The sequence below is a fragment of the Chaetodon trifascialis genome, chromosome 4 (genome assembly GCF_039877785.1).
Source record: "Chaetodon trifascialis isolate fChaTrf1 chromosome 4, fChaTrf1.hap1, whole genome shotgun sequence".
NCBI lineage: Eukaryota > Metazoa > Chordata > Actinopteri > Chaetodontiformes > Chaetodontidae > Chaetodon > Chaetodon trifascialis.
The window spans coordinates 8,734,274-8,758,467 of NC_092059.1; the positions used below are offsets into that span (position 1 = coordinate 8,734,274).

Consider the following 24,194-nt stretch of genomic DNA (forward strand, 5'->3'; position numbering starts at 1 on the left):
TTCAATCCAGATACCAAATATTCAAGTTTTTTTCTTTTTTTTTTTCCATTTTCATCATATCGTTTTTTTTTTTTTGCATTTAAATAATCATCTGCACTGAGAAAACCAAAAAAAAAAAAAAAAAACATCAACAGGAACAACAAAATAATAACAATAGTGATAACCATAAAATAAAAGCACACAAAATTCAGGATGGCCTTTCGCAAAGTGCTTTTGTTACAATCGCAGAAGCTGAAAAAAGGCAGTTGGATAGCGGTACGCCGGGGGCCTTTTGAACTGTCTGTCTGTCACACAGTAGAGGGATGGTGAGCCTAGACGGACTGATTGAAAGAGCCAGCTGAAAAACGTTGACCACTTCCTCCAGCCGTCTCCAGCTCACACCCTTTACACCTGCCAAAAACTTTAAAGTGGGAATCACAGTATGAAGTTATGGAATGTATCCTAAATTGGTTTAGGTGGCTGAAAACTGTCTCTTCCTCCACACCTCAGCCCATCCCCTCTCCCTCCTTTCTCTCCTGTCGATTCCCCTGCTGAGGATGTGTGATCTTTGATCAAAGGCCAGTCGGCAGCAAAGATGTAGACTCTGAGTCCAGAGAGAGGGAGAGCGATGGCAGAACAAAGTCAGAGAACATACACCCACCCAATGCTTTTCCAACCCCATCTCCTTTCAGAAATGTTACAGTCTGACTACTGAGACTGAATCTCCAGTGGCTTCCTTCCCTCCAACAAACAATTCACTGGATCAATATTAAATGGAGAAATAAGCTGGTCACAGCCACTTTACAATGGGGGAGCTGTTCCTGCTTTTATCTGTCTGGGAGCTAGTATGTTTAAATCTTGGTGTGAACAAGAACGGCAATGACAGAGAAGTAACTTGGAGGGTGATTAGACATACCATAAACTTAGCAGACACGGAAACCCGATGCATAGCAGTGTATTTTCCACCTGAGTAGTACTTACATAGAGACAAAAGAGATCGGCAACATTCTGCTTGTTGCAGTTCCCCAATGTGAAATCTGTGGTGACCTCCTTTGTGTTACGATTCATTTCATATTGTGACCATGCAGTTCCTACCAGCTTCGAGGACCAACACTGAACCATTGCTCAGCAAATAAGTCTGTCACTTTATTTCTAACCTCATCCCTGAAAACAGCATCCAGCCTTCCCCTACCACCCGTATTTAATCCTCCTCCCCGTATGCCAACCTTTGTATCCCCAGAGACTGAGAAAGACTCCAAGTGCAAACTGTCCCCACTTGGCTGAGAGCAGCCAACAGACAGCAGCCTGCCTCTCTGAAGGACCCAGGGCTGTCTGTGTAAGTGCCAGAGCCACGCTGCGCATAGTGCCGTACTGCATATGCTGCGCTCAGCTTGCTGTGCATCAAGAGCCTGATGGAAAACACGAAAAAAAAAAATCAGGTGTGCAGGAAAATGACGAAGCAAAGCAAACAGCCCCCCTTCGAATCTCCACGATCTCAGTATTAACAGTCACCCCATCCTGCTTCGTTTCATTATTTACAGTTCTAACTGTTATCAGAGTTGTTGGTCGTCTTTGCTTTATGGCCTTCTCAGATAGATTCACCAAAAAAAATCTTTGATAACAGCACAGGAAACAAGAAAACATATCAAGGTCAATTTGGAAAAACACTTGGAAGTGTTCTGAGACGGTCTCAGTGTAGCCTGTGTCAGAGTAACCTTGGTCTGGGGCTGAGGCCGGGACACCAGTTATGGATCCATAGAGGCTGAGACAGCTCTGAAGAAGTGTCTTATAAATTCATTCAAGTAAACCTTAAACAACTAAATGATCAATTTCAGCAGCACGCCAATCAGCTTTTACAGCTCGGTTTTAAAACGTGGGAAGAAAAGTGTTTATGGTTAAAAAGAAAGAGAGAAGTTGTGAGTTCTGTCGGTCCCGGCCCACATAAGGCACACTGTGGCCCTTTATGTTTGCAATGTCCACTTGGTGGAGGTGAGCCTCAGCCCCACACCGCACAATACGACTGTCTGCAAACATTACAAAAAACAAAACAAAACAACAAGCTTAGTGCTGCTCAGACAAGGCCACAAAGTCCCAGTCTGCTTCAAATAACAACATTTCAATTCAATTCAACGAAGTAAACTGAAATCATCCAATTTAGCAAATCAGCGACAAACGTTTTCCATTATCATTTGATTATGTCATCAGCTGACCGAACACGAGACAGATGTTGATAAAATCCCATCTCTGAAATTTAAGAAGTGGGTTCAGTATCTCTGGCACCTGCAGCACATCTCAGCCATCGGATCGGGACAAACTCATACGTTTCGAATGATTTCGGAGTCTTTGCTGCTTACTGAGTGCCTAAATGTCGTGCATTTGGAATATTTCTTAATGTAAAGAGCAAATTTGATTTGCTGGTATCACACCACTTGTAGTTTCCCCCCAGTTACATCCAGAATCTCTTTTCAAGAGCCTTCAGATTTAACCATAAACCTCTATGAATCCAACGTTAGATTGGTAGCTTAAAATGTCCAACGGCCTGAATGCAAGCCATTTTTTCTCCTTTGGTATTTGTTGTTGTTGGATGTCTGTATATTTCTTAATACACTGTACATGATTATTTCTATGGAGGGGTTGGATGGACTCTTTATGAGACCATTGAGTATTAACCACACTGCTCTGTGCTCATGGAAACTCGCAGGCCTTTCTGAGGTCTCCTGCCCTTCTCCCATAAGCAGGACAAGGACATTTAACATTAGTGCAAACTTTTGCTCTCTCAGCTAAAGCACCATTTCCAGTGCTATCAGGCTTTATATCCATAACCCCACCCAAGCACCTATTTACCCCACCCTCCTGGCACAGCCACCCAAAACCATGACCCCAACCCACATACACACACACACATACACACACACATGCACAGCCATGTAAAATTGTTAGAAAAAAATAGCTGTAGCACAAAACGTTATTTTAAGAAAAACGAGTGTAGACGGACAGCAAAAAACAAAACATCCTTAAACCTCTGATTCTACTGTCCACGACAATACAAAGAGCGAGAGAAAGAGAACTCAAGTAAATATCTGTATGATTCTGCATATGTATTCAAGAGGAGGGCGTCTGTGTGTGGCTTAGTCAGGGAGGCCCGGTCTGGATAAATTATAGACATACTTTGAACATCTCTAGTCTACAGAAGACTACGATTGAGGGCAAAAAGCTTTGGTTAATCAACAAACAACATAAGACTTTTGGGGAAATATTAAGGTCCAAAGAAACATATGTTTAAGACGGCTCACTTCTGCCACATGGAGACAAACAGGGTTTAGGCAGTCCGTACCAAGTACCACTGCATAAAGATCAAAACCAGGTAGACATACCAAGCTTCTGTTGGTCTGCCGTGGGAGTCAATCTGTGCATTGATAAATCCCATCTTTACCATAACAGAGAAGCAAAAATAGAAACGAAAACTCTCAAGACCTAGCCAACCCCTGACAATGACCAACAAGGGTAAACGAAGAGTTATGCAAATGTGCACCAAGAGAGCCGTGAAGTAAACAAGCAACTGTCCAATGAGTTGTTTTACAATATGGTATTTTTGCTTCTGTGGTACCGTGGACCGATTATGACTGTGGTTCCTCAGAGAACACGTGCAGTGAGAGTAGCTGGTGAGCAGATGGGGTACACGCAAAGTTTATTTATCCGAGCTTGTCCTGAGACCCTCCAGTCTGCCAGCCAGCAAAACATGTTTGTGCACATGCGTGACAAAAATATGTACGCACACGCACTCACACACACACACACATACACACACAGTGCCCTTTCTTCTTCGTCTGCCACCTCCTTCTATCCCCTTCCTTTACATTAAGACATAAAGACAACTCACTAGATTTCTTTTAACAACTAACTTCAAGTGCAATCAGTTACATGGATTAATTTAGTCTTTTTTTTAAGGTCACAAAACCCAACACGTTGGTATCTGAACCCACCCGGCATCTCTTTTAGAGATCTGAACTCACGTTTCTTCTTTTTTTTTTTTTTTTTTGGCAGCTTGTCGTCAAAACCTGAACAAAACCAGTGAAGGAGCTCAACTTCACCACCGTGGACAGACAAAAAGGAATGATCTCATTTGCAACTGGTTTGTTTCAAAGTACCCGTTTCGTTGACAAAAGTGCCCTCCTCAGTAACAAAGTGCATTCATAAACTGCCTCTTTCCAATTAAGGTGCAAAGGACTGATAGCGAACTACAGCATTACTGCAGAAATTATGGGATGGGGAGTGGGGGGGGCTCTAAATCAGACACATGTTCTGTTCTTGACTCAAAGGCTCAATGTGCTAGTTTGGAAAATAACATTGGATTTGCGCTACAATAGCAGAACTTGGATATTGTAAGACTAACAAATCCAGATGTACGGAGTCATTGACAATATTCAAACAGATATGTCGGCTCTGGTGTTTTCCCCTTCAGGATACCTGGACCCAGTGAGTGTGTGAGACTGTGTGTGTGTGTGTGTCTGTGACAGAGAAAGTGCATTGGGGCTGGCAGCTCAGGGTGCATGTTTGAACAGGCTGTGGCTGACTCACACAGTGATGATGTGGCCACAGCGACCCTGGCTGCCACGCACACACATGTACACAAACACACGTACATGTAAACACACTCACACACTAAACTGCCAGCACCAAGCGTCCTACCCACAGTAACACCAGGCTCTAATATAATAATATCCCCTCCAGGCTGGTTCAGGGGAATTAGAGGACTACAGAGGGAGAGAGAGGGAGAGAAAAGGCCTGATTTGATCCCCTCCTGCCTGGAAACGTGGCTGAGCTGGGGGAGATTATTTTTTGGAATGCAACAGACATTGTGAGATCCCCCTCCCCTTCCCTTGTTCCCCTCCCCCACCAACCAGCTGCAGCTGCACTCCTATTTGGCCTCCCAACTTGGACAGGTATTTATTGCTCTCTTCATCATACAGGTTGCCTCACGGTTGTGTGGTCCCTCGGGCAAAAAGATTGGAATAAGCATGATACATAAACCTTCCCTCGCTCCCCTCCAAACACCAGCCCACTTCCTTTAAATACACCTCTCTCTCACTCTGTTGGATATCTTTAGTAAAGCTGTGCAAACATAGAAAAAAAAGGTGCTCATCTATCTCTTCTTCGTACTCTTTGTCACTCTCTCACTTGGGCTCCCTGCCATTCCTTTAACCTGCGGTTGGTTAAATACTACCCGCGCCTTGTCGCACAAGGACAGATTCCGAAAAACTGCACAAAGTTAAGCACATTCATTCATTCGACCTCCGCATCCTTTGGGCAGGAACTATACATGTCAAGTGTTAAGTTTAGGACAAATGGGTGACTCAATGTATTTTTTTCTTTTTCGTCAAACATTCATACAGTTTGTTTCGTTCACCCACAAGCTTCACTCTGTGAGAAATATGACATCAAGCCTAAGAGGAAAAACCCGATAAGTACACCTCAGCATTAAGAGGGGACCAATGTCATATCACCACCTGCTGTATATACATGTATACAATTATAAAGTGTCAAGTACCCGAAGCAGTCAACAAAAAGGAACGACAAAAAAAAATTTAAGACAAAATCAAAAGGGAAAACAGAAATGCTGAAATTGCAGGGTTATGAGGGATAAGAGGCAACGTAGTCAAGCCAACAGAGACATTGATGATGGTAGTGCTTTAAAAACACAGACCCTCCACCCCTCATTTTCCCTAGTCCTGCAATTGACGAGCCCCCATTAGAGTGGATTTGACTCAACCTCAGTTGGTTTTTCAATAAGACAAACCATAAATTCTAAAAATGCATTTTATAGAGAAAGCAACACTTCAATCAAACCCTTATCTGATTCTTTCTGGAACATTTAGAGAGAAAAAAAAACTGTTGCATCAAAATTGTGGTGACTTTTCCTTGCATATGCCATATTGTGGCAATGTTGTTTCTATGGTAACTGTACATTTCAGACCTGCAAAAGAATAGAAAAAGACTTGTTTTTACTGGGAGGATTTGTCCTCGCTTCACCCGTACAGCAGCCAGAAGGTGCTTGACAGACACCTTGCTTAGAGCTTGAAGGCTGTGAGGACAAAACCAATAAAAATCTAAATCAACTGCATAGTTGCTCAGAGTTTCTTTCTATCATACATTTGCCTAAGCACATATGCCAATGTATAAAACCCCTAATATTATAAAGAAAGAAATGGCCCAGAAAGTGGACGTCATGGGTGCGTGATTTGAAGCGTTCTTTGCTCTTTAACAGATAAATTGACTCAAGTGCTTGCAAGTCTACTCCATTTCCTAAAGTAAAAGGAGAAAGAAATATAAAGATTAGATTTTTGTGACACCCTGATTTGGTTTATAGAGGAATAGTTAGTTGTTTTGTTTTTTTAAAGTTTGCCTTTGCATGTTTTTTCTCCTCTCTGTTCACTGGCCTGTCTCACAGGCGGTGCAGAGTGACTATGGTGTCCAGCAGTGTCCTTGTCGCCCCTGCAGTCTCAGGGCCCTGCCTCCCCTGCCAACTCCTGCAGCTGAGGACTGTGTGCGTGGGCTCCAACAGCCCCATCCACCTCTGCCGCTGAGGATGCCTCCGAGCGCCGCCGTCCCCTGATGGTACGAGGCCCAGGGCCCGTGTCGGCGCCGGGGCTCAGCAGGCCCAGGGGGGCATCAAGGAGCCCTGGCTCTCGCACCCGGGGCTTTCGGCCTCGACGAGAGGGGATGCCGTTGCAGCCATCCTTCTTGAGGTGGCGGTGCAGGTGATCCGAGCGCACAAAAGTCTTAAAGCAGCTTGAGCACTGATAGGGGCGCAGGCCGGTGTGTACGCGCATGTGGTTCTTCAGGTCGTAGTTGTGAGCAAAGGCAGCTCCACATTGTGTACACAGGTAAGGCTTCTCTCCTGTATGCTTCCGCATATGAACCTTGAGCTTGTCCTGCCTGTGAGGGAGAAGAATGAACAAGATCACATCAGAACACGCAGGCGAACAGTTTGAATGTGCAAGAGGATCTGCTGACAACCATTTGAAGTGCACACAACTAGCTTAAGGTCTTCTTTTTAGCCTCAGCTACTAATCAGGCTATGCAGTATAATGTACAGAAACATAATGAACATATGATTCATTCTCACATATACAGTGGTCAGCTTAATATGCTTTGGATGGTTTTATTTCCTATTAAACAGCCATCTTTTGGATGTCTTCCAATGCGATTATTCTGTGAGGGGAGTTGGGTCAACTGAGGAGAAACCATAAACCTTACATCTTTATCCGTGCACTTACACACAAGAGCACAACTGCGGACTGATGGGAAAGCTCAATGTTCAGCTGTGTCAGTCGGCATTTTTACAATTACTGTAAACTTTCATTTGAGGATGACACCATAACAATAGTCAGATTTGAGATATGAATAGAAAATGAAGATTTCGACGTCCCCTGCAGCTGAACAATTCCAAAATCATTTTTGAAAACTTGACATTTATGGTTGGATGGTAGTGAATTATAGATGAGTCTGTAAAACACCATTATTTTGAAGACTACTTCTGTCCCCGCAAGCTGTAATTTGATTGAATTTTGTTTTGTCACTTCTAAGCAAATCAAATATCTGATATTGAAGAGTGACTAAGGTTGCAGCAGCATACCGGTTTCATCGTAATTCGTGGCATGTAAATGGATGGTTATCATACCATATCATGTACATTTGCTTATGTACAGAGCTGAATTTTATCCTATTAGTCTTATTAAATACAAAATATTTAATTATACAATGTTAGTGTTATAAAAAACAATATAGAACATAATATTTTGTGAAATTATAATAAAGCTTTTCCACAAAAAAAACCTTGTTTTCATTCCTGTAAGGATCATTGTAATGCATAATAATAATAATAATAATAATAATAATAATAATAATAATAATAATAATAATGTAGTGCTGTGTACCATGACATTTTCTGAGACACTACTCATCTCTAATCTCATCCCGTTGCGAAAACAATTAGATGCCGGTCAAAGCAAGACCAAACTATGACTTAACTTTTTTTAAGTCATCTCAATACATCCTGGAACAGTTTTTACTCTGCGATAATGCACCGCCAACTTAACTTTATCAGGCTGCCTTGGCCTTCATCTGACTCTTGTCCCTCCCTCCCCCCTTTGGCCCTTACTATCTCCCCAGCTCCAGAGCTCTTTAATCGTCTAACCCTTCTGCATCGAGGGCAGAGGGCTCCTAAACAAACAAGCGTAGTTAAGACAACTCTATTTGAACACGTACACACACGCACACACATGGCATGTAAGTGGATTAGCTGTCATACGAGCAAACAAATAAACCCACTGCAACTGTTAGAAGTCTGTACAAACTTTTCCCCAAACAGAAAAATGAACGGTAACATGACATAATACAAATTAGTAAAGAAGCATGTACATAGGTGTAGAGAAACACACACATGCGCACACACCCGTGCACACAGGCCGAAGCCTTAGAACAAAGTGGCACACTGACAGAGGTGAATTATTTAAAGGACAGAGTGATTTATTACCGTGCGAGGCACACTCTTAACCCTGATCAAACAGGATTAAGATTACAATACCCCCTTCCCACTGCCAGTCGAATTTAGCTAGAAGGCAAATTCAGATTGGTCTTCCCTACCTGCCATGCCAGCAGAGGTTCTGGGTATTTCTAGCCTACTGCATCTATTTCCAGCACAAGTCCACTGATTAATTAATTAAAGGAATGATTTCAAGGAAAAGGCAGGACTCCTAAATACAGGGAAACCATGTGCACTCGAGTCCCTTGCTGTTGACTGGCTACATTTATCTGAGCGGCACATGGCAGATTTCATTAGAGAGGTAAAGGAGTGACAGGGAGAGGAGGGGGGTGGTGTAACTACTCTGCCGTGGGCAATAATCAACATAACCAGAGATCAAAAGTTCAAATTACTGCATTGGAGCACATAGAGCACCATCCAGGGCCTGTAATCCCCCTCTGTATCAGAACACAGCACTTTATAGCAGGCCTCTGCTAGATAACACGACCATGGCGCAGCCTTCTTTTATAGGACCCCTATGTTAAAATTCCAGGACTTTGCCATGAAGGCTGTCACAATAAAACAGACCTTTACAACCGTCTGAACCCCCCTCTCAGAGCTGACATACTCCACATGCCATTTTGATTACGATTTGGCTACAATGTGACATTGGAAAAAAAACCTGGTTAGGGATACTCAGTCAGTCCATGATCAAGGTAAACATTTAGATTCACAAACTGAGCTGCCTCCTTAATGCAAAGCTAAGTTGGTTAGTGCTAATGCTTCTGGCTCTTGGCTTTGTGGTGTTTCCCACTGCTGGGCAGTTTGTCTACAGTGCCAAGTCCAAGACTATTAGTACATGTGACATGGGGTAGTCACTTCATTAATTGGGCTTACCTGGTAAAGCGCACTTTGCAGATGGCGCATTCATAGGGTTTCTCTCCCGTGTGTGTTCGGATGTGGCGGGGTAGCTTGCCTGCTCCTTGAATGACCTTGGAGCATATGGGGCATTTCTGAAAGGCCTTAGAGCGCATCTTCCTCTCCCCTCCACCTCCTCCGCCTCCACCCCCGCTGCCTCTCTCTCCAAGCCCCCTCTCTCCTCCTCCTCCTACTCTCTCTTGGCCTGTTCTGCCCCGTGATAGCCAGAGCGGCGGCACTCCCTGTGTCACAGCAGCAGAAGCTGTATCCTCAGGCTGCGAGCTGTTAAAATAATTCAAGTAAAATTCCATGTCGGGGTCATCCCCGTCTCCCTGTTCCTCACCGGTTGTTGCACGCTCCTTCTGCCTCTCGATGGAGTCCATCATCTGCTGCAGGAGGGCACTCGCAGAACCCCTCTCCCTCGCCATCACCTCCCTACCTCCATCCTCCGCCTCTGTCTCCTGCCCCAGCCTAGACTCAGGGGGGGGGTAGAAGTGGCCATTTTGGGATGGAGGGTAGTAAGACAACCCTAGGCTTGCTCCATTCCCCTGCACCGCCTCCCCATCCTCATCTTCCTCTTCATCATCATCCTCTTCCTCTGGCTCCTGTGTGGGGGCCTGGGCCAAGGCGAGGGCCAGGGGGGAGTAGTACTCACCGGGGCCAGCAGGAGCCCCATTGCTGGGGGCCCCGCCATTACCGTGGTTAAAGTGCAGGTGTGTGGGCAGGTCCCTGAGCTCTGGCGTGCTGCAGCTGCTGCTCCAATGCGCCCCTCTCTGGAAATACTCCAGGTACTCCCGGGCCCGCATCCGGTTCCCCTGCTCCCTGCCTCCTCTGCCCTTCCCCTCCTCATCTTCATCTTCATCTCTTCGCTCACTGCCCGCCTAGTAAAACATAACAGCGAACAAAGAGAGTGAGTAAAAAAAGTAAACATTTTACATATTTTGGTATATTCAGAATTTCTGAGAAAGTGTCAGTGTTGTGGGATTTTGTGGGTTGTAAAGAGAAAAAAAAATTTTATTTCATATTTTCTACAAACTGCAATGTTGCAGGTTAGGGCCCTTTGAAATGAAACACCTAGGAGCCCATCTTTGACATGCCCCGCATGATGTGGTAATCACAGTGGAGTGTAGCTGCGATTATCACATGATGCAGAGCATCATGTATTCAGACACAGCATATCACAGCTACACTTCATTGTGTTGAAGTGTAGCTGTGATATGCTGTGTCTGTAGTCTGCGAAAGAGCATGCTGTCCTTCCACACACGCTATTGGCTCAGAGTGAGTAAGTGTTGAACTAACCCCAAGGCTGTGGGTGTGTGTTTGGCATAGTGAGAGAGACTGATAAAGGCCATGATGTAAGCTTGACTATGCTGACTATTTATTGAAGGGGACGGAATGATGACCGGACATCACATTCCCAAAGAGAACTAGATTTTAAATGAGTTATTTCAGTTCCCCAACACATCTACCCAGCATGAGCTGAACTGTGTCTTAGGTGGTCTTTACTTTGCTATAAATTCAGTTAACACTTACAATGGGTTGCTTGTGGCGTTACTAACTCATTAAGGCAGAGCAGATCAAATCTCATTTCAAAGTTTAAATTTGACTTTAACACGTGTCACTTCTAGTTCTATAATGGTCTTGTACCGGCGGGGAGAGCACTTTGGTGTCCAGCAGGTGTGTACAGACGTCCTGGACAGGTGGGATTTCCAGGAGGCGTGCAGCGGCAAGGATGTCAGCCACGCTGCTGTGACTGACTGTCAACGTGGCTGTGTAAGCAAAGTCCAGCAATGCTCCCAGAGCCTCCGCCGCCACAAAGTCGATGTTGTAGACGTTCTGTTGGTCAGCGGCGGCCCCTGAAGTGAAGAGCTTGTGGAAGTAGGAGCTGCAGGACGCCAGGACGGAGCGGTGAGCTGGGAACTCCCGGTCCTGGGTAACCAGGAGCACATCACACAGCAGGCCGCTGAGCCGCTGCTTGTTCAGGCTGCCAAGGATGTCTGCGCTGTGCTCAGGGAAAGGGATCCCCACGGGGCCTTCTTCTGCCTCTCCTGCCCCTCCTCTCCCTCCTCCACCACCGCTGCTCACTGTCCCCCTGAGCCGCCTTCCTCCCCTCCCACCGGCTCCTGACGACATCTTCCACCAGCCTGCCGCCGAGCCGCCTAGCACAGCCCCCACCCGTGTATCCGTCCTGCCGTCTGTCCGTCTGCCTGTCTGAGGGTTGAATAGATAGAAGGATGGGATGGAGGGGAATCACAAAGAGAAAAATAATTGATCAGTTCATGACATTCATTATGTGGATAAAGAGAAAGGAATATTGATCAACTGATTCACCACAGTAAGAAATATACACCAGAATGCTTCTGAATATAAACTAGTACACACAAACTGTTACTGGAGGTCACAGTTTTATCATTTTAAATCTTAAATACAAGAGAGCAGTACACAGTTCACAACGCACAGGGGTAGTCAAAATACACATATACAGACTTGGAGGCATCTTAGCAAAATCTACAGTTGGGTCATATCAGATTGTGTGCCAATTAGCACTGTTACTACCAATAAAACAGGTTTGGTAACCACCATTTTGATTTATGAGCTTTGAAAGAAAGAGGTGACAACTCTGACAACTGCAAAATGATTTCATGTCTCAAAAATCATCCAGCAAACGCAGACAAACTGCAACACAGATGGGAAACTGCTGTGGAACTGTACACAATACATAGGTGGTTGATAATGATAACTGGGAATTGATCACTGGCCTGCAACCAAATATGAACCATCCATCCATCCATTATCTATACCGCCTATCCCTTTCGGGGTTGCGGGGGACTGGAGCCTATCCCAGCTACAATGGGCGAGAGGCAGGGTACACCCTGAACCGGTCGCCAGCCGATTGCAGGGCCACATACAAGGACAAACAAACATTCACACTCGCACTCACACCTACGGACAATTTAGAGTCACCAATTAACCTAATGAGCATGTTTTTGGTCTGTGGGAGGAAGCCGGAGTACCCGGAGAGAACCCACGCATGCACGGGAAGAACATGCAAACTTCACACAGAAAGGCCCCGCCTGACCCGGGGATTGAACCGGCAACCTTCTTGCTGTGAGGCACGCGCACTACCTGCTGCGCCACCGTGCAGCCCCAAATATGAACCAACTTACAACAATTGAAAGATTAATATTATTTTTCTGTCAGATACTCATTTAAACAAACTGTGTGTTAACTATTTCATTTTTATTCATTAATATCTTGGCAATGCAATGATTCTTCACACCAACACACCAACAGTTCCATGTAAATGCACGCTTTTATACCCAAGTCATCCATGTAAAAACCCTTCACAATAATGTTTAATATATCCAAAAATGACTAAAGTCTAGAAGTGCTCTATGAGTGCTGAAAATGAACTTCACTGTGAATGCTTTACGTTTACAACATATGCTGAATGCTGTACTTAATCTTCTTTCTCAGGTCATATAAAGAGCTCCAAAAATACAGCAACAAGCCAATCCAAATATTTAAGTCCTTTTCACTGAACTCAAGTAACTGGAAAGTGACCCTAAAGGAACACCACAATGATGTGTGGCACTGTGGTATTTTTAAAACAAAGCTACTGGCACAACAGGTGTATTTACAGCTTCAATACAAAAACCACAACGTGGCAATGTGCAATAAATGAGTTTCCGATGGTACTGAATAAAAAGAGGCTCACAACCATTTTGAATGCCTTGTGCCTGTGAAAGCACTACCAGTGCAACAATGACTAACTGAAGATGTTTATATACTATGTATGTGTGTGTAGGTGGTTGTGTGCCCGTTTCCTTGTACACATGACTCCATCTATGGGTGTGTGTACACGTACTTGTACAAGAAACCACACGTAAGAGGTCATGGAGGACAGATAGGCAGAGGGCAGTGGGGATCAGAGTGCATGCTGGGAGCTGGGCTGTGCAGCTCGTGCACTCTGTGTCAGTTGAGAGCTGGGGAGGAGTGCTAGAGGTGGAGGAGGAAAAGGGGGGAGGGAGGGGGGCTGCCAGAGCAGACCCTGTGGAAAAACTCCACAGGAGGAGGAAGAGGACACGCAACAAGCTGCGAGGGAACAGTATTAAAAAGGGAGGTTGTCAATCCGGTCTGAGCTGGTTACCCCACCCTGTACTGTGTGCCAAGTTTCAGGAAAGGCTGTCCCCTCGCTCACGTGTGGGGGGAGATTAAAATGATCGACTGAAGCCTGCGTGGTGGGAGGGGGGTTTCAGCAGAACAAGCCATCCTCGATTTCTCTATTAACACACTCACACATACACACAAGCAAATACCGGAACATCACAGAGACATCGATAACGCACAAAACACACACGCACATAAACACACATATAGGGCATCAACCCTCTCCAACCCCCCCCCCCCTTCTCCATCTGCCAGGGAGACCCAGCAGGGGGTTTGGCCGGGGGGTGGGGGGGGTGGGGGGTTGGAGGATGCGTTGAGTGTGTTGCTCTCTACAGAAGTGAGGCATTCAAATGACATTCCTTCAGATCAACCTTCATGTTATGTTTGTACACTACACCCCACTACCAAACCTGCCTAACCTGGCTGCCTCTCCTCTTTCCTACCTGTGTTCGCCTCTCCTTTTCTCTCCACTGTCAATATAGGTGCTGTTCTCCCCTGTAAAAAGCAACCTCTATCTGCTTCCACACCTTCAGATATGGCAACATGTCAGTCTGCCCACAGGTCAGAACTAGGTGAAGCCTTTAAAAAAGACCTCCCTGGAGAGGCACGGGGAGGAGAGCACATGTTTGCTCAGACTTATCACAATCCTCTAAATGGGTCAATAATTGTTTTCATTTCGGCAAAACATTGTGATAAAGAGAACATTCATATAAAAGTTTGTACATTCATATAACACAGGTCATATATCAGAGTATCAGTTGTTTGATTAATTCAATTGTCTAATCGTTCCATCATTTCTTGCTCCTTACTATACACTCCTTACTTAACTCAAATCAGTTTTGATAGGCAGCTGACCACAAAGCCTCTGCAAACACTGCCGATTCCTTTTGCAAAGTTCTGTTGAAAATGGACCGCCAGATATGGTCTGAGTAAATTTTTAGGACTGTACCCAATAGTTTGAAGCTTCGAAGTGCCATTCACAACATTGACATTGAAATTCTAAATCAACAGTCGAAGATTGTGGTGTTTTTGCTACTTCAGCTGTATCTGCTGCCTTGCCTTGAAAACACAGCTCAGCTCACTCCAGCAGCAGCTCCAGTCTGTGCATGCATTCTGTGGCACTGTAGCGTTCAGTGTTGATAGGCTGTTTCTCAGAACATATAACAAATCAGGGATACTGAGCGAGAGTACAGAGTGGGGACTACAGACGGAGAAGCGGCAGTGTCAGAGCTCTAAATACATACAGACAAGTATACTTATATGTATTTATGTTGATGAAACTAATAACAAAAAGTTGTATTCATTAAAAAAAAATTTACTAACAAAACAGACTAAAATTTTTTTTTTTAGGGTCATGACGTTTTAAAATATGACATTCGGGCATTGGAAGCAATAGAAGATCCGAATATTAAAAAAAAAAAAAAACATTTGTTACAGCTCTACAAATTTTATTATCTAACCCCTCATCTGAATGTGCTGAGTGAGGGGAGGGCGCTGAGGGCGAAGACAAAGAGACAAGGCACAGGAGGGAGGGAGGAAGGAAGAGTGAGAGATGGAGATGGAAGAAAGAAGAAGAGAAAGGGCAACCACATGGCTACCGGTCACGTCCTTCACAGGTGGAAAGTGATCTCTGTGAGCCCATCCAGACCCCAGACAACCTCCCTTTCTCTCACAGACACACAGCACCTGCACTGGACCTGGCTTTGCTGCAGGCTTGCGTAGCGCGTTATCCCCTGTACATACACAGCTGACCCTGGGTCACGGCTTTGTGGGGTAAAGACGCTGAGCTGAGAGGAGATAAAAAAACACACACACAAACACACATGCACGCACGCACACACACGCTCACTCAATTCAGTATCACAGGAGGGAGGGACTACTCTGAATGCAGGAGCCACCTGTCCCTGAATAACCTGTAAGAAGCACTACGAAAGAGGAAACACAGTGCAACAAACCTGATCCTGACACCTCCTCATGGCTTGAAACATTCCTTATCACTAATTCATGCCTGTGGGTGACAAGGCCTGCAACCCAGCACAAAGCAGTGCAGCAATTGTCCGTGTCCCTGGTGTTCCACTTCCAGGGAAGGGCCTTCTCTCAATGCCCGGTTAGTGAGCATCCAGGCCTGCTTTGCAAGTCAAACAACCGCTTTAACAGAGGACCCACCCATCCCGTCCCGCCCTCATCACCTCCATCGCATCTGTAACGTCTCTCCACTGCTTCCCGTATATCTACTCACAGCCAGGACAGATAGCAAACTTACGCTTCAAGGATGAAACAACCAACTACGGTCTCAGTTTTCACTTTGCTTTACTTCAGTTGACTGTGCCGTTTGTCTGGGTGTGTGTGTGTGTGTGTGTGTGTGTGTGTGTGTGTGTGTGTGTGTGTGTGTGTGTGTGTGTGTGTGTGTAATATCTATGCCAAGCAGTCACACCCAATTTGCTTGTCATACTCTGACAAACACGTTGACATCAGGCTGTGGTTGCAGTTAGTAAAAGTGGCTTTATTTTGCCTGATATGCATCATCTATGGAAGGACTGCAGAATTTCCACTCTCAAAGTATCTCTGTCTTTGCCTGACACATACCAGTCATTCCTAAATACAAAAGAACAAACTGTTAACCCTGTGCAACCTCAGATGTTTCTTAGATGGACAAGGAAAAAAGTAGCTCACCGGTACTTTTTGAAAACAATACACAACATTTTTAAGGTTTTACTGAACTCGAGAAAAGGATATTGTGAAGACAGTTAGCACCAGGCTATCCAAATAGTAACACATTACACACATTACAGTGGGCAATGAACTTAATATTTCCATTTTAGTTAACCTTTTGGTTTGACTTTGAATATCAAAGCAAATTGGGGGTTTTTTTAATCAAAACTTTTAGTTAGTAGTTTCTTAAACTTGCAAAAAGCAATTGGCTCATAAAAATAATGCACAATTGAAAACTACTTAGCAACTCAACTTTAGGAGGGAGCAATCAGAGCAAACACTGAATCATTGATCCCTCAAACCATAAATGTTAATGGAGCACAGATGGGCCACCTTTTAGTACTGAAATACAGAGCAGTTGTTAATTTTATAACAAACACCTTGTGAAGTGTTATTAGCTTATTGCTTTTACAAGAAAACAATTCTATCAGGTTACCCCCAGTTTACTCCAGTAAAGACTTCATACATTCATAGCTCACTTGCTACCAGAGTAATTCATGTACTTTGTAACAGAAATACAGCAGCCAAGACTGAAAACAACTGTAAAAAAGAACTTGGTTGGCCATTTGCCCTTGTCTACGCTTCCCTGACCATTTCTTTATCATTTCTCTTTCCTCCCCTGTCCTCATTTCACCTATCTCAACTGCCTGCTATAGCAACAACCCTGCCTAGCCAGCCCCGCTGCAGAGGAATCACTTCACTCAGGTCAAGAAGATTCAAGGTTGGACCAAGATAATGCAAGATAATAGGAATGGGGAGGGGGTTGCAGTTCCTCGGAAAAGGGAATTTAAGCAAATGCCACAGCCAAGTGACTCAATGCTGCCAGTGGTGGAAGGAAACCTGATTGGCCATATTGGGAGCGAAGCAGGAAGAGGGCAAGTGACTGATAAAACTGAAATTGCGAGGGCTGGTCTAGGCCTGGCAGCGTTTGCTAGAAACTAACCAGGAAGCGCTGCCAAAACACTGACACAAAGCCAGTGAAAAGGTAGTGGGCGAGGCAGGGCGTTAAAACTCACAAGCTCACTCATAACTCCTGAGTGTATGGTGGCCTAGGAATCCGGCTCAGATGTCAATGATAAACTCAGAGCTCTTTCAGTCACCTGGTGTAACCTGCTTCATCAAGAGGAAAGGTAACCACCCACAAGTTGGGCAAAGTTTAATGTGAGGAATCTAGCAGGGGATTTTGATAACCTTGTAAAGGTCTATGTTTGTGCTACCAGGACCTGAAAAAGTAAAATCTGCTTTGTCTTACTACTTGTATAATCTCTCACACTGTTCTAAATTTGTCTATATTTTGTTTTCTTGCTTGTTTGTATCAGACCCACTGTATAGCCACAGGCTAGCAAATACAAAGAATGCCAACAAAAGAATAAAAAAAACACATTGTAATTCAACCGTGTATGACAGCTGTGAATTACTACTTTTGCAAAACTTCCATTTTTTAAATTGTTTTGATACAGTAACAGAAGGCTGGTGATTAAATTCTAAGGTATTTTTTGAATCTGTAGTTTGTGGTGTTAGATTGTATTACACAGTGAAACTTTCTCATGCTTGCTCCTCCACATGTGAGTGAAGAAGACAAAATAATACAAACATTAGAATTAGAATAAAAAAAAATAAAATAAAATTCAGTTCAATGCCACTTCACCAAAAAGAATAGCATCAGAAGCTTCAACAGAGCCGAGACAAAAATACAAACAACTTCAGTGGTATTCTCAGCAAAATGAGGTAGTTTGTCACGCGTGGTTTTTACATAGCATTGCGCAAGCGTCTCGATTTTTGTGGTGACATTATCAAACGAATTCAATCATGCTTTTAATAATTTTTTGTTTTTGTTAAGATTATTGTATGAATATTCACTATAAACTAACCCACTCTTTACTTTCATGCCAATTAATATTTCATTTGATATTTTGACCTTTCATTTTGAAGCCATGGATCCCACAACACATGTCTTGGGACAGTTGCCTTTCAGATGCTGCATTGTAATAAAACCACATCCACAGTCTGAGTTCCTTTCAGGCTGAGTAACATTGCCACTGCCATGCTGCCAACCAGGAAGTGTAACAAAATCTAACACATGGCTTCAGAAAGCACACTACACCCCAACACGGCGTTGTCCAGCTGAACTCAGCTGGCCAGTTGGTCAGTCCACAGGCCCAACGTGCCCTGGCTGCGCCACTTTGTGCATGCGCAGCCCAACAGGCAAAGAGGACTTCCTGTGAGTCTGTGGCAGGCGTGTAACAGAACCCGCTCTGTTATCAGATGACCAGCTCTCTGCTTGCTCGCTCTCTCTGTCCCTACTGTCTGACCCTCTCTCTCTCTTCCTCTCATCTGTCGCCCTCATCTCATCATTGCTCCATCTTCGTCTCAGACTCTGCACTGCACAGTACCCACCGCATCACCCACTTCCCCTTTCCACTGCTGAGGAGGCAAAGCAGTGCAGACCCACCCACCCTCTTGTATCTCACTGTCCTTAAATGCAACCCACCCATCTTCTCTCCTGTTTCATCCCAAACCAATTCACTAAATCGACATGCAGACAGTGTCAGATTGGTCCCATATCCCCTTCCTGATCAGTTGGCCTTTCTGCTTAATTAAAAGGAGGTTCTCCTGCATCTGTACTGGTACTGTCTTTTTTTACAGTCTAGTGAAAATGTAAAAACCTGTAATTAACATATCATCAAAGGACATCATCTAACTCCAAAAGTGTGAAAATTCAAGACTTGCTTTACCCCCACCCTGAAAAACATCCCAGCCTCTTCCTCTCCCGCTCTAATTTGATCAGGTTGTGTTGGCCTCTCCATAATAAATGTCCCAGAAGAGAACAGAAGAAGCCCCTTTACTCCCCCTAGACTTCAGCACAACAACAGAAAAACAACAGAGAGGGGTCTGTCTATCTGCCTAGCCAGGCTGGAAGCTGTGGTATACTGAGCAGCTGACCAGGGGAACCAAACATTAGGGGGAAGTGAAGCTGTATTGACCAAAAGAAGAGGCAGATGAAAGTATTCGAACCGTAGACAAATGTTTCAACTAATGCAAACAAACATACATAGAGACAGAAAAGCAGCACAGAAACAAACAAAATAACAATCGGATTTTGATTCCACCATATGGGCCATGATCCATCATTCGACCACATGTACAAAACTTTTAACAAACATAATGACTGTTACATGTAGTGCACTGTATACAGCCAACATTTCACTCTAAAATAAAGCCTCAAACTGCCACGGCGACATCACGCAACCTGTCTTCTCAGTCTGTCTGAACCTGCTAGTTTCAGGCCATAGTGGTGTAGGCACAAACATACAGGAATATCAAACTGTATTCAGCCTCACCGCCAAATTGATGGGTGGTGTCTTGGACCTGCCCACAGCCACTGAAGTCCCCTGCAATTCCCCTGGAGTCTATTGTTGGTAACACAGACACACGCATGCACACAAGCACACACACAAACACATATGGCGTCCTAGTTTAACCTCTTGCTGGAATTTATTTGAACTAACTATACCTTTCTTCTGTAGTAGCACCCAGGAAGTGGTATAGAAGGTATTGCATCAGTACAATATTTACTTGAACTATTTTTCTGTGGCATTGAATGAAATAAAAAATGTCGTCAACCTTGCTTGCTGCCGCCTTCTTAGAAGCATTCCAAACACTTTCCCAGCATTTGGGCGTCTTCATTTACTGTGTGTCTCGTACCCTCTCGTGCCCACACATTTAAAAAACGGGTTCAACAAGTATGCAAAGCCAAAAAATATGCATCTGGGTATCGAGAACGGCAGTCAGGGTTCCTGTGAAGTCTTCAAACCAAGAGCCACAAGCAAGCAGGACATGACAAGCCAGATTAGAATCTGCTCTTAACAAGATGCTGGTGAGGAAGGGGGGGTGAGTGGACTGGGAGAAAAAAATGTCATGACATTGACCATGGTGTGAGTAGCTGAGAGAAACTGAAATCAATCAGACAGTACACAAGTTTTTCAGCACAGTGCACAAAGTTTGCAGGTTTTACTTTAATACTGCATTAACACAGCTTACCCTACCACAAAAATCAAGTTGTCACAAGATGTGTCACATATTCTCCCCTTCAGCAAAAATGGATGTCACTTTCTGAGGTTTCTCACACAAACTATTACTCAACACCCCACCTGTGCTCAGTCAGCTATCAACATGGTTGCTCTGCCACAGTCTAGCAAACATTTGATGCAGTGGAAATACTTTAACACACCTAAAGAAGCAGCAGTGCAGGATGCGCGACTGACTTCATCTTTTCACTCTACTAAGAATAGCAGCAGTGCTATTTAATCACAGCAGCAGATGAAAACATTAAAGAATATTATGCCATAACAAGATGAAAACAACACTGCTGCACAGTGAGCTTGCACGCAGGCAAAAAAGTTAGCCTGATGTGAATGAAAACTTTAGGAAAAAACGATTTCGCTCAGCAGTGCTCTGTGCAGCACCTTACACTCAGCACTGACCTATTTGCCATTCCTTTCTTTATCTGCAAGTGGGTCAAGAACTCTGAACTCTATCAAGCCCCATCTCTCTCACTCTCCTTCACACACAACACGCTATGGTATTTATTTCCTCTGCACGCCTCTCTTCTCCTCTCAGTCACAGTCTAAAGACACAGCGTGTGTGTGTGTGTGTGTGTGTGTGTGTGTGTGTGTGTGAGTGTGCGTTTGTCTTTGGAGTGCTTACCAAATAGGCAGAAAATGTTTCCCGGGCCCTATCTGCCTCCCCTGCCTGCTGGCCAGCTCTGCTGCCTCCGTCTCTGGGCAGGGCTAGAGCTTTACCAGACAGGAAACTTGCGAGTGGCCCTAGTCATACAGGCAAGCCCTTGCCTGATCCCACACAAACAGACACCTACCCCCCCCCAACCACCACCACCACCCCACCCCCCTCTGTTTTCAGCCCACAACTCGGCTCCGCATCCCCTGCTCTCATTGGCTTGACAGCTGCTCACTCACCACACCTCCTTGTCGGGATAGGCTGGCGGCTGTTCCCTTTCCTGGATGGCCAAGGGCAAGGCACTCTGGGATGTAGAGTTCTGAAACCCCATTCGACCTGCTTTACAGCCCCTGCTGTGGACTACGAGGCCCAGCTCCCTCTGCCCTCACCACCCCCACTATCTCCAAGCCTGCTCTAACGTAAGCACTCAGGGCTGAATTATACACTACAGTATGTTGCTAGCAGGCTGCCAGGTATTAAAGTACAGACCAGCCATCAAACAGGGCCGAGCTTCGTATGAAAAAAAAAAAAAAATCATTTCAGCCCCAACTGTCAGAGCAGTAACCAAACATCGGCGGTGGATTCTTTCATCAGCTCACACTCGAGTGACATTTCAGACACACTTAAAACTCCTGACCTAAATTATGACTTATTCCTATTCCAAACAGTCTACTGCCACTACAACATGCCCTGCGCACACAGCAACCAACTTGCCCCACACTGAGCGTTTCAATCGCGACTGTCCCGAAAAGTTGTTGCTATTGCTTATACCTAGTCCAATAGAATTATTTTTGGTTCCTCCTTCCCCTCGTTCAGTACCCCCCACCCTCTCTCGAGAGCCCCCATCCCCCTCCCCCTCCTCCTTCTCTAAGTGCTTCCACCTGCCTGAAAAGTTAATGCCTTGAACACATCCTATAAACTTTATCTCAAGATTCCCCAGAGGTAAATAGCAGTACAGAGGAAGTACTTTAGGAGGATTAAAAAAAGAGGAACCTTGACTAGGGACTACTGCTGCGACCCACCTCTCCTCTCCGGCCAACCCCCCCACCCTGCTCTCCTTTCTGTCCCCCTCCCTCATTCCTCCCTCTCTCCTCTCCTCCTCTGCCCTGCTCCCCTCTGGTCGACAGGCCCAGGGCAGAAAGCGGGAGGATGGCAGGGTGCCTTTAGCTCACCTGCGATGGCCGTGGTGAAGCTTGTTGTGGGTTAGCTCAGCCCTCTCCTCTCCTCCTCTCCCTCTCACTGTTGTGCAGCTTAAAGCCCCGTATGCGCTAACCAAGCAGCAGCAGATCAACTCAATTCCCTTCCTGGTTTCTGGAGGGCAAAGAGGTCCCTCCCTTTCTCTCTCTCTCTCTCTCACTCACTCTCTCTCCCTCTCTCTTAAAGAAACAGCATTCCCCCGCCGTCTCCTCGCCCTCCTCCCTCCGTGAAGCAAAAGTAAAGTGGAAATTTCTTTGCGCTCAAAAGTGGACAGTTGTCAGAGTCATAAACTCAATCAGAGATGACACAAATCATTAACCCATGCCTTCCCACTCCGTGGTTGCGCACTGAATGTCAGCCAACGTGGCCCTCTATGGACATTCAAATATTTGGTTTAAGGGTAAATGAATTGTAACTCTTGTCAATTCTCACCCGCCTCATCTCTTAATACTGCTTTCCTTTTCTATGTGAGCTGAGTCGCACCCACCCATCCTATTGCCTGAGGTCATGGTGTCCCACCCCAAAAGCAAGCCTTGGCACATTCCAGCACATGCAGTAGGGGCTGCCAGCAACCCCCTTGATACACTTTCTGGCTCTCTACATAATACCTGCCAAGCTCTAACAGGTGAGGCATCAGAGAAGGCATTACTAAGTCAAAAAGTGTCTTATCCACTGCGAGGAATGGCAAGTTCCCATGTGTAAATTTACAGCTATTGCACTTGATGTTGCGCCACTTCCAACCACCCACCCGCACGCCCCCTCAGTGACTGCAAGCCAGCCATTGTGCCACGGAGTGGGATGGAGCACAAGATGTATTCGATGATTCTGTTGCACCATAAACCATCCCAACACACCTCTGAAAGCACTATTAAGTCATAGATTTCATACACACACTTGACAGGACATACTTTTCACAGAGCTGCCGCCTGTAAACAGTTGGCCTTTGGCTCCAGTCTTACAGGAGTCGTGTCCCACAGTGCAGCAGGGCTTGTCACAGGCTTGGCACTGCACAGATAACCATGCAGGGGAATCAAGGGGCTATTTGGGAGGGAGAGGTAGTGACACACCCTCTGTCTAGAGGGCACTGTTCAGCACTGTCTCTGCATAAGCACAGGGGAGTCACAGTTTTCCAACTTCAGAAACACACATGAATTGCAGTATTTGGATGTTTGGTACCATCACTTGCTATAATTTGCAATGCTAAGTGAAGAGGATGCAGGTGGATAAGTTGCAGCCTAAGTGAAATTAAAACAGCAGGATATACACTTTTATATAAATACATAATATTTACACAAGTTGCCTACTATTCAGTTTTGCCCTGATTATCCACAGTCAAAATTAGTTGTTCTCAACCCATGGCAGTCTGAGATGATGTCAGGCACTTTTATGGCTATGTCGCCTTTCAGTCCAATATAAACTGGTCTTCTCCAACTCCAGACACCCCACATCAGATCTGTGTTTGCCATTACCGTCTGAATGATGGTTTTGATTAAATCTAGCCAAAAAAGGAGGGAGTTCACAAAAATCCCCGGAAACAAATCGCCACTTGGCGGACCAACAGGAGCCGCAACAGTTCAAGTTTGTACATGTACGTGCCTGAAGCTGCTGGCCAAACTTAAGCACTGGGGTCAGGTCAGAAAGTTTAGCTAATACTCACTTCATAAGTCGACTTTAAAGCTCAGAGTTACCTGGAAGTTTGACTTGTTTTATAGGTGAGGTGTCTGCAGTGCTCTTACAAGTTTTGGTTAAATATATATTTTTTAACTTTAAGACTTTTTCCTCATTAACCGACAACAAGAAAGCTAAAGTTACCAGTATTGCTGCTCAATGCCGAACTGAGATGAAGTAAAAAAACGATAATTTTTTTAAACGTGAGATGAAAATTAGTATTAAAGAGACAACTTACCACTTTAAAGTTAGAAATAGTCTGCATTCAGGTCGTCATCCACCTCTCAAC

The 24,194-nt window shown here is 44.9% G+C and overlaps 1 protein-coding gene across 2 annotated transcripts; it reads right to left on the reverse strand.

Moving 5' to 3' along the window:
- Window positions 1–4,018: 4,018 nt before the first annotated feature.
- Window positions 4,019–22,353, reverse strand: zbtb7a (zinc finger and BTB domain containing 7a). Of its 2 annotated transcripts, none has more exons than XM_070960318.1 (4): window positions 22,213–22,353; window positions 11,069–11,632; window positions 9,401–10,302; window positions 4,019–6,915 (listed from the first exon to the last, which is right to left on the reverse strand). In XM_070960318.1, exons 2-4 carry the CDS (start codon window positions 11,552–11,554, stop codon window positions 6,480–6,482), a joined length of 1,824 nt encoding a protein of 607 aa, XP_070816419.1. In that variant the 5' UTR covers window positions 11,555–11,632; window positions 22,213–22,353; the 3' UTR covers window positions 4,019–6,479. The 2 variants fall into 2 exon arrangements, with proteins under 2 accessions (XP_070816419.1, XP_070816420.1); XM_070960319.1 differs by lacking the exon at window positions 22,213–22,353 and adding an exon at window positions 21,011–21,079.
- Window positions 22,354–24,194: the final 1,841 nt, after the last annotated feature.